We start from the raw sequence: 17,285 nt of genomic DNA on the forward strand, positions 1-17,285 counted from the left end.
TACAAGTCCCAGAATGCCGCGGAAAGAGGAGCGGACCAATGAGGAGCGGGCGTCTTGGCGCGACGCGCAGGCGCGCTGGGAAAGGGTGGCCGCGGATTCATGTGGAGGTCAGGGACGCCGCGGGAGGGGAGCGGGGCGGGAGCGCGCGGTACGTGCCGGGGCCGGGGCCGGGGCCGGGGCCGGGGCCGGGGCCGGGGCCGGGGCCGGGGCCGGGGCCGGGGCCGGGGCCGGGGCCTTCGCCTGGGGGAGCAGGGCCTTGGCTGCCGGGTCGCCTGCCCTGGGGGCGAGAGGCCTAGGAGGGAGCGGGGATCCGGAGGCCTGACGGCGGGCGGGAACGCCGTGTGCGGGAGGCGGCCGGGCCAGGTTCGGGGTAGGGCGGGCCTGCGGCGGGGAGCCGGGGGAGCTCGGAGGGGTCGGGGGAGCCGTGCTGCGGGGGTGCGTCGGGGAAGGCCCCTTTGGGGCTGCGGGGCCCCAGGCTCTGAGCCTGGGGGGACGCGGGAGGTGTGCGGGTGGGGGCGGCCCGCGGGCTGAGGGGGAGACGCTGGGGGCGATGCCGCCGCTGCAGGGTGGGCTTTGGGGGGCGGCGGGGTTAATCCTCGGCCCCGTAGGCACCTGCACACGGGACCCTCGCCCCTGTCTTGCTTCACACGGCATTAACGAGCTGGTGGGTTTTTGCAGGAGGGGCTTTTTGAAGGGGCTGGAACTGGACGTGTGAAATGGCCGCGAAGGTGTTTGAAAGCCTGGGGAAGCTGGGCCTGGGGTTGGCTGTCGCAGGTGGAGTTGTCAATTCTGCTCTTTACAACGGTGAGTGGGAGAAGCTCAGCACTTCCAGTTCACTTCATGTTTTGGTCCTTTATCAGTATCTTGGCCACTCTGTGCATTTATTGCTAAAGGCATCAGGGAGAACAGGCATGGAGCCCTGCTGGGCTGTATTCTTATAAATGCAGCTTATAAAATGCAAGATATAATCTCGCTGCGTTGCACAAGCAAGGGGATTGCAGGGTCCTTCAGAAAGCCGTCAGTCAGTCAAGAACAGACTGGGGGGCAGGAGTCACGGCTGCATCTTCTCTTTGCCGCCTTGTTCCCAACAATCTAATTTCATTGGTTTCCTGTAGCAAAAGGCTTTAACGGCCCCCGATAGACCGTTTCCGTGGAGGAGGTTTTGGTGGCGTGTGGGTACAGCCATCAGCAAGTGACAACCGCCCTTGACATCCTCTTTTCTCCTCTAGTTGATGCGGGCCACAGAGCTGTCATCTTTGATCGATTCCGCGGGGTCCAGGACACGGTGGTAGGAGAAGGTACCCACTTCCTCATCCCCTGGGTACAGAAACCCATAATTTTTGACTGCCGCTCTCGCCCCCGTAACATTCCTGTGATCACCGGCAGCAAAGGTGAGTGCTTGGACCCAGCAGCCATAAGAGAGCTGGGTGGTGACACGCTGTGCTTTTGCTGATGCTGTCTCTTTAGAGACTTTAAATCTCTAGATCTTTTTTATTTTGAGATTTAGAGAGCCAGAACAGATTAAGGGATCCTTCCTTCAGTCCTGTAACTTGTCCGTTTAAACATAAAGTCCCTGCCTTTACGGTAGGGCAAGTAACTCCCTGTATCGCAAACAAACCGAGGCTTAAATCTTACCTGTGAGGAGGATTTGGATCCCAAGGTGAAAGGGGTAGTGAAATTAACTCCATTTTGCTGACAAAAAGAAGTCTGAATGTTTGTTCTTTCTCATGTAATTACCCTGGAGAGGACAACTTCAGGATATTTCCTGTGCCTGTAGTTTGCCACTAAACTCCTGACTCTTCCTACAGATCTACAGAACGTGAACATCACGTTGCGTATCCTGTTTAGACCAGTGACCGCCCAGTTACCACGCATTTTCACCAGTATCGGAGAAGACTACGATGAGCGCGTCCTGCCCTCGATCACAACCGAAATCCTCAAGTCTGTTGTGGTAAGGGCGGTGTGAGATCTGCTGGGCTCTGCCGGTCGTCTGACTTTCCTCTTTTTAGCAGTGAGGGACCTGCTGGAGCGTGGAATATGTCATGTTCCAGGATACAGCTTCCCTTTCCGCGCCCCAGGCTCTCACGGGCCATCCAGAAAAGCGGATTGTAGCTATGCGGATCGTTTGTGTCCCGGTCATTGTGACTGCCGGGCCTGACTCGATTCGTGTCGGATGCTCTCTGGAGGGAAAGAGGTTTCATTGTTACCTGCTCTCAGCTGTGGGCCCCGCTCTTCAGGCAGGGACTCGCAGTCAGGAGACTGGGATTTTTTCGCTTCTCCTGCATTCCTAGATTTCAGCTTACTCAAGATCTCTGATTTTGAAAGCATTCCCAGGGAACTGCCAAATAATCACTAACCAGCTTTAATCTAGCTTTTATGTTAAGTGCTCAACTAGACAACCTCCCCTCCAGCTTACGCTTAAGTTCCCAGCCTTTCTCTTACCTCCGATGCCCGGGCAGCTCGGTGTTTGTTAGCTTTGGGAGAATGGGATCAACTCTGGGGCTCATGGGCGCAAAGATGGTATGCAGAACCTATCGCTTCTTGGAGCTTTCCTCTCACTGTTCCCATCCTCGTTTCAGGCTCGCTTTGACGCTGGAGAATTGATCACTCAGAGAGAGCTGGTTTCAAGGCAAGTGAGCGAAGACCTCACAGAGAGAGCAGCAACCTTCGGGCTCATTCTGGATGATGTGTCCTTGGTAAGAGTTCTCCCTTTTTCACTTACTCTCTTTGGAGTGTGCCCAAATAAGAGCAGCGGAGAAGAGAATCAGTGGATGGCCAGGGACGGGTGGGCTGGAAGTTTGGACGTGTGGACTCTGTCCATCTGCAGTTGCAGACGTAGTGGTTACCACTCAAGTCAGCACCTCTGCTTTTGTCGCTGGCCTTCAGTGACCTTGGACAAGCCCTTGGAGGCTCTGCTGTGCCAGCGTATCAACAGACTTCACTGTTGCTGGGCTTTTGTAGTTAAAATGAAGAGCAAATGCTCCTGCGGGTGATGGATCAGGCTGCACATTGCTTTAGAGAAGGCGGCTGTTCCACAAGCACCCTGAGACACAGGGAGAGAGTGCCAGGAGGTACTGCAGATGCATGCTTTTTGTAGCATCTTTTTTCTATGAAGCATTAGTTATTCTCAAGGAGGGAGCTCTTCCCTTTTACCTCCCTACAAGCTTTGTAAATTAAATCATAATCTGGCTTGTAAATGCACCTCTCCATCTCTCTCTTGGACTTCCCTCAAAAGCCTGCTCAGAGGAAAGGGAAACAAGCTCTTTCATTTGGCTTTGAACACACAGAAAGTCATTGCAGGAAGGTGACTTTCCTTCTGCAAAATGTGAATTTTTGACACTCTTTCTGGTGCTTTCCACTAAGCGCGCTGCTGGAGGGAAGTCACCTTGCCCCTGCCCCATCCTGGGAGCCTGCAGCTGTCCAAACAGCCTGGGCTGAGCTCACCAGTGCACACAGAGCATGAAAGGTGTAGGATGCCTTGGCAGACAGCGGCTTCCCTGCCTTGGGAGGGGAGTGCTGGGTGAGCGGGCCGCCTCTGCTGGGCGCTCGAGCAAGCGGTGGTGGCAGGAAAGCGTGGTGTGTCTCTGAAGCTACTGGTGTTACTGGTCTGCTGGACTGGAGCTGTGCTTGTGGCATCTCTCTTGAGACTTCAGAACCAGATGGGGAGGCCTGCTTGTCCCAGTCCTGTTCTTTTAGGGATACTGGCTTTCTGTCTCCACTCCAGCCTCACTGATAGAGGCTGGCTGCCTCCCCGCTGGAGCTGCGTGGGTCACAGCAGCGCTGCTGTAAACTGTCAGTGTTGTGGACTTTGTTTTATTTCTGCCCTGCAGACCCATCTGACCTTTGGCAAGGAGTTCACAGAGGCGGTCGAAATGAAGCAAGTGGCCCAGCAAGAAGCCGAGAGAGCCAGATTCATTGTGGAAAAGGTATCTCGTCCTTCTGAGAAACTTGGAAAAGCTTGACAGTATTTCTTTCCACTCTAGCTTGCAGTGAGCATCTCACTCACCTGTCCAGGAGACCAGGCAGGCTGAATGATGAAATTACTTAGGGTCGTAACGCTGACATGGTTCTCGGCTTTGGCATGTGACTGTTGGATAGATAAAGCCTAAGGTTGGTTTTCTGGGTCTTTTTCTTTCAATACCATGTCACAGTCTTATTGGAGCACTGAACAGAAATGCCTGCTTGGAGGAGGAGGGAGGAAACAGTGTTTGGTGTCAGTAAGAGGTGGGGTTTGGGGTTGAGATTTGCAGCCCAGGTGATCCTGCTGTTTGTGAATTTTGAGAGGGTCGTTGGAGCTTTCCATGGTGTTTGATGTAATGGACGTGGGTGGCCTGTGTCCTAGGAGTGTTACTGACTGTGTGCAGGGCTGTGCAATCTAGGATCAGCCCAGGATGTCAGTTTCTGCATTTGCAGAAACAGTTTTGTGATAAAGTACCCCAGTCCAGCTGAGAACGCATGCCTGCTGAGATTGCAAGACCCTGCAACTACACCCAAAATTAACCCAGTGGATGCCACAAGATGCATGTAATCAGCCAGGATGATCAGAAGGGTTTATCTGACCTGGTTTTAACTCCACTGAAGTTCTCTAATCTTTCACAGACAGTTTTCCACCAGGAGTTCCCTTAGGTGGGTTAATGTTTCATGAGGTTAAGACTGATAAGGCAATTTCAAGATGACTTTTCAACCTTTTTTCCACAGTAGGCAGAAAAACAGTCTAACAGAACGCAGCTTTAAAATAAAATCACCTTCTACCTTGGCTCTCCTACTGGGGAAAAGAACAGTAGGGTGGTGAAGTGGGAATTTATATTTTAAATGACAATAGCATCTTCCTCCTCTTGCTCTTATTTTCTCTGTTGGTTATTCCCCTTCTCATCTGTTTGCTTTCAGGCTGAACAGCAGAAGAAAGCAGCTGTCATCTCTGCTGAGGGAGACTCGAAAGCAGCCGAGCTGATTGCCAACTCGCTGGCCACTGCAGGTGATGGCTTGATTGAGCTTCGCAAGCTGGAGGCAGCCGAAGACATCGCGTACCAGCTCTCACGGTCCCGCAACATCACTTATCTGCCCTCTGGACAGTCTGTGCTCCTCCAGCTGCCACAGTGAACCTGGCTTTGCAGCCATAGTCACCCCTACCTACCAGACCAGCCCTTTCCAAAAGAATATTTGCAATTTCCTCATTGGTAAAAGCAGAGGAAATTAAAATTCAACCCATTTTGAATTCTTAATCAAATAAAACTGAATGCTCTTGACAACAAACCTGCATTCCTCCCATGTCCGGTCAGAGCAGTGGCTCCACTGACCATTAAGCTAGGTTTGAGAATTGCCCCTTTCCAGGCAGTTTGAGCAACAGGAGCAGCGTTTTCATCTGTTCACTCCTGGGACGAACAGGTAGCCCAGGTGACTCCCTGACCACAAGAGTGCTGCATCAATCCGGTTTCACAGCGATGCTTCAGTGCCTTTAGGCTGGCTGAGCCAGGGTCGTTACAGACTTGCAGGTCCTGGACTATGGAACAGGGATGCGCAGGGCTCGCTCTTCAGTCAAGCCAGTCTTTTTTTCAGGTGTCAGCTGAGAGAAAGGGGACATCTCAGCTGTCAGGACAGTGGCTCTGCTGTGCCTGTGTGAACCATAGCACTGATAGCTGGAGGTGCAGATCGAGTGGATTGTGGCTGGGGGTGAGAATAGCAGAGATTCACTTTGTGTAGTAGGTGGATTTCAGGCATGGAGGAGAAGATACTTCCTCTGCAGGAAATACTTCTCATGTACATGCTGGAAATGGGACATCTCCGCTTCTCCCCCACCGCCGCACACTGATCTGTTGGCTGCCGCTTGCCCAGTTGTGCAGCGTTGGTTCTTTCACCAAGGTCAGTAAAAGCGGCAGTTGACCTATTCCTGATGGCACCTGGGACGAGGAGGGGAAGAGTCAGTGCTCCGTGGCTCAGGCAGTCGGAGGTGGGCAGAATTCTCTGTTACATCAATGCTCTTTTTATTTAGGGAAACTGAATTATGAGGAGGATGTGATGGATGAGATTGTATAACCAGCTTTCAATAAATGTCACAGTCCCAAGTGCAGTAGTGTGGGTTTTCTTTTGATATCTCTGAAGAATGAAGGTTGGGTCAGTGAAGCAAGGCACTTCATGCTTGTGCTAGATTATTTGGATAAAAGTCACTTAGCACAGGCAAACAGGCCTTGCTCCTGACAACTTAAAGATTTAAACATGATTCTTAGGCTGAATTCCAGCAAGATGGTAAGGCTGAGAGTATCTTGAGATTATTGTGAGGGTTTTTAATTGCTTTCTGTGCACAGTTCAGGCTGTTGTTTAGTGAATGTACATACATTTTCCAGGGTGCTCTTTTGATGCAACACTGTGCTGTTGGAAGGAAAACGGGGGTGTATTGTACCAGATACAGCCTGCGGTGAACTTCAAACCTGTAGGTGGCTGTCAGAAGGCATGATACTAGCCTGGCACACCATTACCCCCATCCTGCAAACAGGATGCATGTATAATGTCTGTTATCCCTGAGCGGTGAAGTCTTAGGTGGGTGTCATCGCTGCCCTGGGGGTGTTGAGCCCTCTGGAAACCTGCTGTGAATGATGGGCTTGTTTTGTCCTCCCACAGCCACTTTGGGTTGTTGCCCTCGCCTCTGGCAAAATGGAAAGACTTGCCTGCTTTTTCTGCTGGGCCAGGTACGCTCTTGCAGTGATGAGGTGCCTGAGCTTGCAAAATATTTTAAGCAGCTGAGCAGTCGGGTCCATAACTCCCAAATAACTTCCAGACCTGTTCCCCCTCCAGAGCTCTTGTTCTTTATTCTTCTGTTCACCGCTTCAGACATTTCTAAGAAAGCTTCCACTTTTCTCCCAAGGTTCCTTTTAAAGCCTCCGTAGCGTTTCCTGCATTTCTCTCTGTTAGTTTCATGCACCAGGTGTTGGGCTCAAAACAGTGTGTCTGAAATCCCTTCTCGGCTTCTGTGGCTCTGCATTACCTCTCCCTCCGGTTCTGCATTTTCAGTGGAGTGTGGAGTGTTTCCTGCTGCTTTTGCTGTTAGCCGCTCAGGAGGAGGTGTCTGAGGCTGTAATGGTGGCCCCTGGGTCTGATTAATCACCATTTCCTTTGCTTTTGGGTGTAATTCTTTTTACAAATGTTCCCTGGCTGTTAACTGCTCCTTTACCCTCACTTTGCCTCATGTAATGCCTGAAGCTGCCATGAACTCATCAGACTTCAAAGCTGCTCTTGAACTTGTAGCTGTCTTGGTGTGTGCTTGCTGAACCCCTTGTTTATATTGTGTTTATAGCTGCTCTTCAGCCTTGTAGACCATGTGGACCATCAAGTGGTCTGGCTCCAGATGGAAATGGTGACCCTAAAATGAGCATGTGGTTTTGTGTGCACTACACAAGGATACTGGGTGAGGAAACGGCCTTCTGCATGCTGGATGGATGCTGCTCTAAGCGCTGTGCAGCAGTGAGCGCTGCCTGGCATCCTCTGCCAAACTTCTCAGGTGCTGGTGGACTCCTTGATGTAAAAACAAAACAAAAAGTTGAGATTGTGTAGCGAAGGACTGGCCTGCCCGACATTCCTGGCCAAGGCTGGACTGCAGAGAGTTGAAGGCTGGACTCCTCTTCCCAAGATGCTGGCCCTTCCCTTGCAGCGTTCGGGAGGTGTTAGCAGGGTGTGAGCACTCACTTTCAATGCTCTGCTTGTCAGGGCAATAGAGCTTTGGGTTTGGGTAACATGAAGGCAGGCCGCCCTCGCTGCTTGAACAAACAAGGTGTCCCCACCCTCTGGCATTTCTAACTTGCTCATGAAAGTGGAGCGCAAGCTGGGGTGGGGAAATGAGAGAGGGTCAAGGCGTGAGGCTATGTACTGGGGGCAGAGAGAGAGTTTTGCTGGGCAAGTCCTGGTCTGCCCTCTCAGAGCCTGTCTAAACCGCTCAATCAGATCAGTGTCCTGCAACTGTCGCCTGCTGCTCTGCTGGAGGCGGGCTGGCTCCCAGCTGCAGGGCACAGCTATTGCATGGGCGGCCTGCTCTGCAACTTGTGTGCGCCAAGGTGCTGGAGATGCTCCAGAAACAACACATCTTCCCCCTTCACCTCATCCTTAGAGAGAGCAAGAGAGGGACGCTCTTGTGACTGTGCCTGGAGGACCAACCGCTGTCTGTGACATAGTGCTCCATAACCACCATGTGCCACGGCCTTTGGGTAAGACACATCAGCCCAAGGTGAGGTGTGATCATGGGCGAGAGGCAGCTGGATGATGACACTTGAAGGGAGATGAAGAAGCCTCAGGTTTGTTTCTGTGAACAGAAAAGCCAGAGGGCCTGTGGGCTGGCTGTCACGCCTGGATTCCCGCTGTCTGAAATGAATAGCACAAGTCTGACTGATTGAAGAGTTTCCTGCACTGGGCAGTTATACCAGCTCTCTCTTGCGTGGGCTTTCTGCTCCTTCTTAGGGATTGCAACCATGCCAAAACTTTTGCTTTGGGGAGGGGAATGCTTTCTGTGGTCAGATTTTTCCTTCATTTTTGCCACTTATTTGCACAAAATATTTTGAGTTTATATTTGACTACTCTTAATCCCCCACCAAATTAGACATTGGTTTTCTCCAGAGGAAAGACAGCATGACTGCATAAACCCAGTGCTTCCCTAGCATGGTTGGATGTTACTGGGCTGGAGAAAGCACGCGCTTCCTTAAGCAACCCAGCTGGAAAGGTGCAAAAACTTACTTTGAGAAAGGCTCTGCCCCAGACCCCTGCCTGAGTGCTCGCTAGTCAGAAATAGATGCTCTTCTGTCAGGCTCTCCCTCCCCAGAGCTGACTCACAGCAGGTACTCTTGGATCTCTCCATTTTCCAATAAATTCTTACACTTGGCACCAAAGCCTTGGGGTCGGCAGTGTTCTGTGGGTGAGTGATGGAGGCTGTAGCTTTGCTGCTAACCGTGACAGACCGCATTAGCCAGGAAGGACGCTTGCGAAGAGGTCACCTTTTCCAGAGGCAGGAGGAATACAAAGCGAGGAGCAGCGGAGGCTGGCAGACAGGCTGCTCTCCCACCAGATGGCAGCAGCGTTTCTACTCTCTGCATGGGGAGGCTAGCGGGGACCAAGGGGTGTCCCTCAGCCTCCCGTGGGGACAGGTGAGTGGGGAGGTCACCCTGCCCTGGTCAGAGGATGCAAGGAGCCGACGTGGACAAGGGCAAACACAATAGCACGGTCTCCGGGCAAGGAAGGAAAAGCATGAGCTGGCACAAGAGCTGTTTGACGGGCAGTACCTCTCGGGCAGGCAGGTTTAGTCCCTGTGCCAGGCTGTCCTGGTAAACCTGTGACGCCCATTTCACTCTGCTGAGCATCTTCAGCTCCAGGTTTTAACCCCTCTAGCCTAAGGCAGCACACTGAAAGGTGCAAACACCTGTCTCCCTTTCTAACTTTGGTGCCAGGGTGGCTTGGCTTTGCAGCCTGTCTCTTCACAGCCCTTTGAGCATTCCTCCTCTGCCCCTTTCCCACCTGCCAAAGGCTGCCCCTAGCTTTTTTTTACTAATTCAGGGTGGACAGGAACAACAGAAAAGTCTAGGCATGACTTCAGAGGTGCAAGTTGTTTTGGCTTGACATAAGAAAACAGCATTGAGTCTTTGGGTCTAGAATGTCAGTATGATGAATTCAAACCGGAGGGGCTTGGTGTTGGTAAAAGCTGGGCAGTTTTTTGATCTGAAGCCCTGCAGTTTTGTGGCCCTAGAGTAATGGCAGCACAGACTCATAACTTGTATTTCTCTAAATACAGCCCAAAAACTAACCTCCAGGTACCAGATTTTGGGCAAAGTCTGCTGGTAATGGGCAACATAAGACCTGCTGGGGCTACTGAAGGGCCCTGTATGGGGGGAAACTGCAGCCCTCTCTGCTGCCAAAATGCATCTTGTACTTGAGACCATAGAGCAGCAGCTGGTTGCCACCTTCACACATCAGAGCCTGACGTGCCAAGGTGAAATCTCCCTGCCCACTGCTCTGCCCTGGCTGCAAACCTCCAGAAAGGTTTAGTTTGGGTTTTTTCTAGGAGAATTTGCCTTACTTCTCCTTCCTTTCATGCTAGTGGAAAAGCTCAGCTCTGTGCCACCCGCAGCAGCTGGGCCAGCCTGCTAGCAGCATTCAGACCAGCCAAACAAGCTTTTGTTCATGATAAACAAACAGGAAACTGCCTGATTTCCTCTGCGTGTTCACCCTCTCTCTCTTGCGCGCTCTCTCTCCCCATTTAATAGATAACCAGCCTACCTGACTTGTGAAGAGGATACCGAAAGCAACCACACGGACAGGCACTCTGAAGCAGTTGTGATTTGCAGCATGGCTGTTGCATTGAAATGGGTATCTGCTCCCTGACAGTTGCTGATGCACCAGAGCTGAAGCCTCTCCAGGTAAGGGAGCTCCCTGAGTTTGTGATAATTTGTACCCTGCAGCAAGCTGGCAGCATGTCTGAAGTGGTTAGAGCAAGGGACAGGGAGGAGTTTCCTTATTGCTTCCTTTGTGCTGTTTATATCCAAGTGGATCTAGCAGAAAATACCTCTGTCCTGAAACACTGAGGAAGTGGTGGTGTGTATGGGGGGAGAAAGCACTTGTGGAAGTGGGTAGGAAATAACATCCTAAGCCAGGCTGGAGCTCAGCTCGGCTGGGAGATGGGGTGCAATTCTTAGGGCCAAATTTGGTTTAATTATTCCTTGCCTGGCACTAGGCAGCGCTAGGGGCTGAGACGTTCCTCATATGCCTGTTTTCCATCAGCAGAACTGAGCTGACTTCAGTCCAGCAAGTCCTAACTTAACACTAGTGTAATTCTCAGAGGTAGGTCAGGCTTACTTAAGGATGACTTGATGCTTTGTGCTTTGGTTTTCTACTTGGTAAAGCAGGAGAGGACTGTCACAGGTAGAGAAGTATCAGGGTAAGTGATGGGTGACATAGTGTGCTTTAGCTAGGGGATGCGGAACAAACTTCCAGAGAAAGTGAAGCACCTGATACCTTTAGAAAAACATGGTGGACACTTCTTTTAACCATACACAGCCATGCTGGGTTCATTCTCCCCATCCATAGAAAGCAATAAAAAAAACATATCTATGGGATAAGAGCCTGGTGGAGCAGACATCTAGTTCTTGCTGAACACAGCCCCACAACAGAGAGGAAGTAGGGAGGCTGGGAAGCTCCCATGGGAGGCTGAGCTCGACTGCTGCTGTAAAAACAGCGTTTGGGGTTCCCCATGCTGGGCCTGCACTGATGCTGATCTGGACAGAGTCAGAAACCTGCAGTGAGTTATCCTTGATCTCTGACAAGCCAAAGCTTGTCCCAGATTGAGAATTTGGAAATTGTGTCCCAGACGGAGCTGCAAGATGGCAGTGCAGAAGATGGGAGTCAGTGGAAGATGCCAGTTGCAAGATGTGTTCGCATCCCCCATGCTGGTAGGGGCAGGAGGAGGCTGGGAAAGAGCACATGCAAGATGCCTCTGAGCACTAGGTTAAAAATATTCAAGAGGCAAGAACAGGAAGGAAGCAGGGGTTAAGCCTGAACAAGGTGAGTCTATCCCAGAGACATTAATTCAAACATGACTTTGATGGGTATAAGTCTTGCACTGCCCCTTCTGCAAAGCTGGTAAATACAGCTCTTTCCTCTGTCACTTACAGCATCTTCCTCCCAAGCGCAGCTTTTCATGGATGCTTTTCAAACTCAGAACTTTCTACACAAAAGGCTAGGCTGGAAGATTGGGTGTGAATGGAAAGGACTCTAGCTAAACCAGTTTGTTCCCCACCAGCCAAGGTACATGGACCCTACTTGCACTGCTTTGGTAGGGGTTGATGCTGACCTAAGCAGAGGTGCTCTTTAGCATGTGAACAGAAATGTCTCCAACAGCGTGCTATGGTGACTTTTCCATTTTAAAATTACCCCAGCACAAACATTAGAACTTCCCTTACACAGGCAACCTGTCGGGGAGACCACCTGAGATTACAGCACAACACCAAAGCTGATTAATCAAACAAAGAGTAAAAGCCCATTTATGTGAGTTTCCCTACTCCCACCCTGCTCTTGTCTAACTGCCATATCCCAGAATTTGTATTTTATGGTATTAAAAAAAAAAAAGCACAAAACCAAGGCTCCCCAAAGAGAACTCTCTTTTTTTTTGTGGCATGTTTCTTATGCAGAGGCTGATGGCTCTGATAATACCACCCTGCCCCCAGTACCCCAAAGAAAGTTAATAAACCACAGATGGATCTGCCAAGCTTTTCTGTATTTTACAAGGCTGTTACTGCTGCCCTGCCCAGGCTGAGTTCAAACCCTTAATGCACAAGGTCCTGTAAAACCATGCTGAAAACAGCTGGCTCTGCTGGGTCCCTGGGGAGCTGCTGCTCAGCACCCAGGTGCTTGCAGCATTAAAATACTTGTCAGGGAAGGCTGAGTGTGCCTTCTCAGAAGGGCAGAGTTAAAGCTACTGGTATCACCAGTAGGCACCTCACTCTGGAGTTCTGCTTCTCAGGTGTTTATTGTGTCTCAACTCTTGCCTGTACCCTGCTGCTCTGAAGGTCTAATCTCCAGCACAAGGAGATGCTGGTGGGTGTTAGCTCTGCTATATTATTTGGAGACAGTTAATCTTTAATCGTGGCCTTACACTGAACTAGTAAAGAAGGGAGGACGGGAACCGGAATTTCCTCTGCTTGAACTTCTACTTTGCTCTGTATAGTCTCAAAGCCCAGCACCTCTGTACTCAGTGGTGGTGGTTCCCTCAGACAGTGCAGGGCTTCCTGTGACAAGAGCTAGCAGGAAAACCCCTTTGTTTTCCTTTTGCTTCCTTTCCCATTGCTTGAGAGGATCCTGGATCCTGCAGGACATAGCAGGATACCTAAAAGATAAAGCATTATTCTGTGAGTCAACTGGTTGGGTTGCAGACCGGGTCAGCAGGGTGTCAGTGCTCTGTCCATGCTTCAGTTTCTCTTCTCACCCTTTATTTGTTTTGCTAGTGGAGAAGGGCCTGTTCTTTGCAGGGTCCTTGAGCAGCACCTAACTCCAAGGGCCTTTCTCCCTTGGGGAAGGAGAAAGAACCCCCATTGCAACTGTACTCTCACAAGTGTCAAGTCATGCCCAGTTCAGGCTGTTCCCAAAACAGAACTGTTGTGATGCGGAGGCTGCCACAAAACACTAAGCATGTGGAGAAGGGCTAGTGTTGTTCCACGTGGCCCTGCTTAGTGCCAGCCCTGTTACCAGCATCAACAAGCTACCTAGAGTCACCTCTTGCCGTGGGAGGAGGCAGGTAGGGCAGCAGGAAGGCAGCCCATCTCCCTGTTGGCCGTGGGAAGAAAGAGGCCTGGAAGAGCTGGTTCACTGGCTGCAGAGTTTCCCAAGAAATCATCACAGCAGGAGTCCAGATGAAGCAGAGAGCCATTGCTGCCTGGTTAAAGCCAAGAACTCTTGTAAACTGGGCCCCATCTCACAGCAGCACAGCTCACGTGGGACTGCAGGCCCCAGACTGGGCAGACATCTCCCTTACTAGAGGATTTCAGCCCTGGTTTGCTGCCTGAATGCCATATAAAACAACCAGAGCAGATGGCTCAGGGATTGCCCAGGAACACCCAGCTTTGCAAACCCAAGAAGCCTGCCCACACCACATGAGAATTATCCACTGATAAAAGTAGTTTACCTCTGTTTGATTTTCTCCTTCCCACACTATTCTGCAGCTGGTGCTAGTGGTTATCCCCCACCATAGAGCTAGCTGCATCTCAACAATGCTCTTACTCCTTAAGTTTGCTTTCTCAGCAAGTCTAGAACATCTAGTCCTCTAGAAGAAAACACAGGTGGGTAACACTGTTCTGCTGTGTCTGCAGCCCCTGGCTCGGTAAATTCTTATACTTCTATTGTTCTTTTCACCCTGAAATGTCCTAAGCTGCTTAGCAGAAAAAAGATCTGGTTTCCAGGGAGGGATAATGTCACCTAGTGCTGTATTGCTGCTACTTCTGGGGTGAGCTGCAGACAGCTGCTTGCTGAAACACTGCAGTAGTTTAGGGAGGAAATTAAGATCTGTATCACCTGTCCCTGGCACAGCATGCACGGAGGAGGACATGTGAGGGCATTTCCCACACAGTTGTACTCTAGAGATAAGGGAAATGCCACAGAGAGGGGCAAGGGAGCCACAGCATCTTACTGAGCAGGGAACAAGAGGCAGAAAGTTGCCCCTAGAAGTTATACGCCAGCATGAAGGCAAAGCAGAGATGACAGCACAGAAATCAGTGGGCTGATAAGGATCTGTGGCTGTGAGGCAGGTGTGCACTAGGGAGCAGATCATATGCAAGAAGAGATGTGGAGCTGTTGCTGCATTTTTGTTTGTTTCCCTTTACCTGGCTGACATGTCTTTTCATGTCAAAAGCTAGATCAAAGGTAGGGATGTAAATAGCTGAAAGAGGCTTCCTTGTGGGAACAGGGCTGAGTGCCACAGCCAGCCTCTCAGCCGGATCCCTCCCTGGAAGCAGCATGAGGAGCTGTCACCCTCCATTAGCTAAACACCCAGGGAAGAAAGTGTGCGACTACTGGGTGTCCTGGGCATTTGGGAGCCAAACCATGCAGCAAGGCTAGGAAGAGTCATTCTCCTCTGCAGCTGTCTCTTCCCTAGGCCACCACTGACACTGATGGGACACAAGCAGGGCCATGAGGACAAGTGCTTTGATTCCATCATGTCAGAAGCCCTTCAGAGTCCAAGGATATTTGCACTTAGTCCCTGATTTTTTTTTTAAACTCTCCCTCTGCAGAGTCATGGTGTCCACTGAGAAAGAGGGACTTAACACTTCCTTTTCATCTCTGCATAGCTCTTATTTGGGGGGGGTGAAATAACCCTCACTGACATCACCTGATAAGTTGAGGATGCAGAGCACCTTTGTCAGGAAGGGCCCTTGCAATCCTCCAGTAGCCATTTCAAAATGAGGGAACCTCACGCTACAGGCTCAGGGTACGGAAGCCAGGTTAGAAAACCACAGACTGCATCAGAAGAGGGAACAGGAAAACGGCCTGGGAGACCAAATGCTCTCCTCGCGTACTGGAGAGAGAGACCATCAAGGCCCTGGCCTACTCTTGTCCCATGGATAGACACCAGCAGTGACTTCACTTTTGTGGATGCTGAAATGGTTGATGGTTTTACTCTTCATCTGTACGCCTTTGGACAAAGCACCCACTGTTTTCCAGCAGCCCTCAGTTGTCCCTCTGCTGAAAGCCCATGTTTGGAAGTGGGGCTCTGTCACTGCTGTCTTGTTCATTCACCTTCCAAGAAAAAGGTCCTCCATTTTTCTTCCTGCCCTTTTCAAGGTAGGAAGTTCTAACTACATGGCATCCTTCACATGCACACAGTTAACCAAGAGCAGCACCACATCCCCTGACATCTCTTTTTCTCAAGAAGCTGCATTGCACAAGGGTGTTGGGCTGAGATGGAGCAGTGCCCATGCTCACAAAGCCCAGGGTCCCCCTGGCTATCATCCCCCTTCGCCCTCCAGTCCCGGCAGAGATTAGAACAGCCTGGAGCCTGTTCTGCACTGGGCCAGCTAGTAACAGCTCCCACGGGGCTGGTCAGAGCAAAGCACGCCACGTTCCGCTCCTTTCCCATGCCCCCCCACAGCAGGGGTTGCTGGGGCAAGGAAGAAAACTGGCAACATTGTTCTGATCCCACCGCGGGGCTCCCCCACGACCCTGAACTTTGACTCTGAAAGCCCCAATCCCTATGCTGTGCAGGGAGCTCAGATCTGGATTGTAGGTTCAATCATCAAGAGCAGGTCAAATACGCTGGCATGTAACATTACATTTCAGGAGTGTGTATAGATTCTATTTATTTTTGCAGAACATCGAATCAAGTGCCCCGTGCTGTCAGGGTGGGCATTTGCAGCAAAGAAAGCAGATGAGGAAACAAACCACAGTTAGAGAAGGGATTGCAGACTAAAGGATGTTAAAAAGGGGACTACAGCAGGAACACAAACGAGAGAGCAGGCAAGAGGGAGCCAAAGCTACACGGCACCGCAGATTCCTGAAGTCCCTGGGAAGCAGCTCACACTACCAAAAGGCCTGCTGCCCTTCCCCCTTTTCCTGTTTCTGCTCCTTTGCTAATTCTTTTACCACCGCCAAACCTAAACCACAGCAGTGCTCTTTCCTCCTACACAGTGCTCAGCAGTGGTTTTCAGGGCTATGGAATAGGCTTCACAGCTTCCTGGGAGAGGTGGTACTGCTGCAAACCCCTGTGCCAGCCTGGAAAGCAGCAGCCCCAATGCTCCCCGCATCCTTTCGTGAGCCCCGTACCTGCCACCAACAGGGAGATCTACCAGCAAAAAGTATATTTTCACTTCTTGTCACATCTCCCTCACCCATCAGGCCTGGGCCCTGCAGGTGGGTGTAATCGAGAAACCACAGGCCAGAGTTAAGTAGTTATTTGTATTTTAAGGGGTGAGGAAGGCTTGAACAAGTGGGAGCTGGGGTTTGGCATAATAACAGAAGCGTCTGACTCCTCTGGCTACTGGAAATCGGACAGGGTCTCACTGACGAGGCCGGTTTTAAGGTCTTACCTGGCTCCCGAGGGGCAGCTCTGTCACCCCACACGGAACATGGCCCTTTCAAAGCGCCTCCCATCCTGAGGCTGCAGCCGCTCCCTCACAGCAGCCGCCGTGTGAAGCACTATCCCCGTTCATCTGTGAAGAGCGGGGTCCTGAGGCCCGGCCCTCCCATTCCCGGTGGGGAATAACGGCTCCCGTTACGGCCGTTATTCCACCGGCTGCCGGGCTGCAACCGGGGCCCTTCACCGGAGCGACGGAGGTACCCGCGGAGCGAGGCAAGGCGTGGGTCAGGGTTAGCCGCAGCGCGGCGGAGCGCTCGCCACGGCATGCCCGGCTCAGCTGACTGCAATTAGGGCGGCCTCGCTAATTACCTCAGCGGAGTAACGGTCGGCCCCGCCGAGAGGAGCCGCCGCCCTCCCCCACCTTCGCGCCGCGCGCGCCACCTCACCTGAGCCCCGCGGGGCGCTGTCCCCCCCCCCCTTCCCGCGCATGCTCCCCACCCGCCTCACCTGCGCGCCCCGCCGCAGCCTGAGGTGAACGGCGGAGGGCGGGAGCGGTGGGGAGGGTGGGGGGGGAAGCGAGGCAAGGCCCGAAGGCGCATGCGCCCCTGGGCGCCGCGCGCCGGCCCCGCTCCCCTCAGCCTATGGGTGTCCCGTGTATGCCGTGTACCCCCCTCCTCATCGCCCCGCGCGCGCTCCCACCGCTCGCGCACCCCGCGCGAACCCGCGCGCGCACCCCCCCGCGCGCACGCGGTAACCA

At 52.0% G+C, this 17,285-nt stretch overlaps 1 protein-coding gene and 1 long non-coding RNA gene across 5 annotated transcripts; one reads left to right on the forward strand and one right to left on the reverse strand.

Annotated features, from left to right (window-relative positions):
- The first annotated feature begins 678 nt into the window (after positions 1–678).
- On the forward strand, positions 679–6,067 carry PHB1 (prohibitin 1). The gene is made up of 6 exons (XM_075116625.1): positions 679–804; positions 1,230–1,391; positions 1,809–1,951; positions 2,580–2,696; positions 3,831–3,926; positions 4,888–6,067. The coding sequence occupies exons 1-6, from the start codon at positions 717–719 to the stop codon at positions 5,098–5,100; spliced, it is 819 nt and encodes a 272-aa protein (XP_074972726.1). The 5' UTR covers positions 679–716; the 3' UTR covers positions 5,101–6,067.
- On the reverse strand, positions 1,950–17,238 carry LOC142067714 (uncharacterized). Of its 4 annotated transcripts, XR_012664132.1 has the most exons (4): positions 17,036–17,238; positions 16,539–16,661; positions 2,443–8,346; positions 1,950–2,180 (listed from the first exon to the last, which is right to left on the reverse strand). It is a non-coding gene; the product is annotated as an uncharacterized LOC142067714 (long non-coding RNA). The 4 variants fall into 4 exon arrangements; XR_012664130.1 differs by lacking the exon at positions 16,539–16,661; XR_012664133.1 differs by lacking the exon at positions 17,036–17,238 and having other exon boundaries at positions 2,443–8,287; positions 16,539–17,002.
- Positions 17,239–17,285: the final 47 nt, after the last annotated feature.

Source organism: Phalacrocorax aristotelis, chromosome 23, assembly GCF_949628215.1.
Source record: "Phalacrocorax aristotelis chromosome 23, bGulAri2.1, whole genome shotgun sequence".
Classification (NCBI taxonomy): domain Eukaryota; kingdom Metazoa; phylum Chordata; class Aves; order Suliformes; family Phalacrocoracidae; genus Phalacrocorax; species Phalacrocorax aristotelis.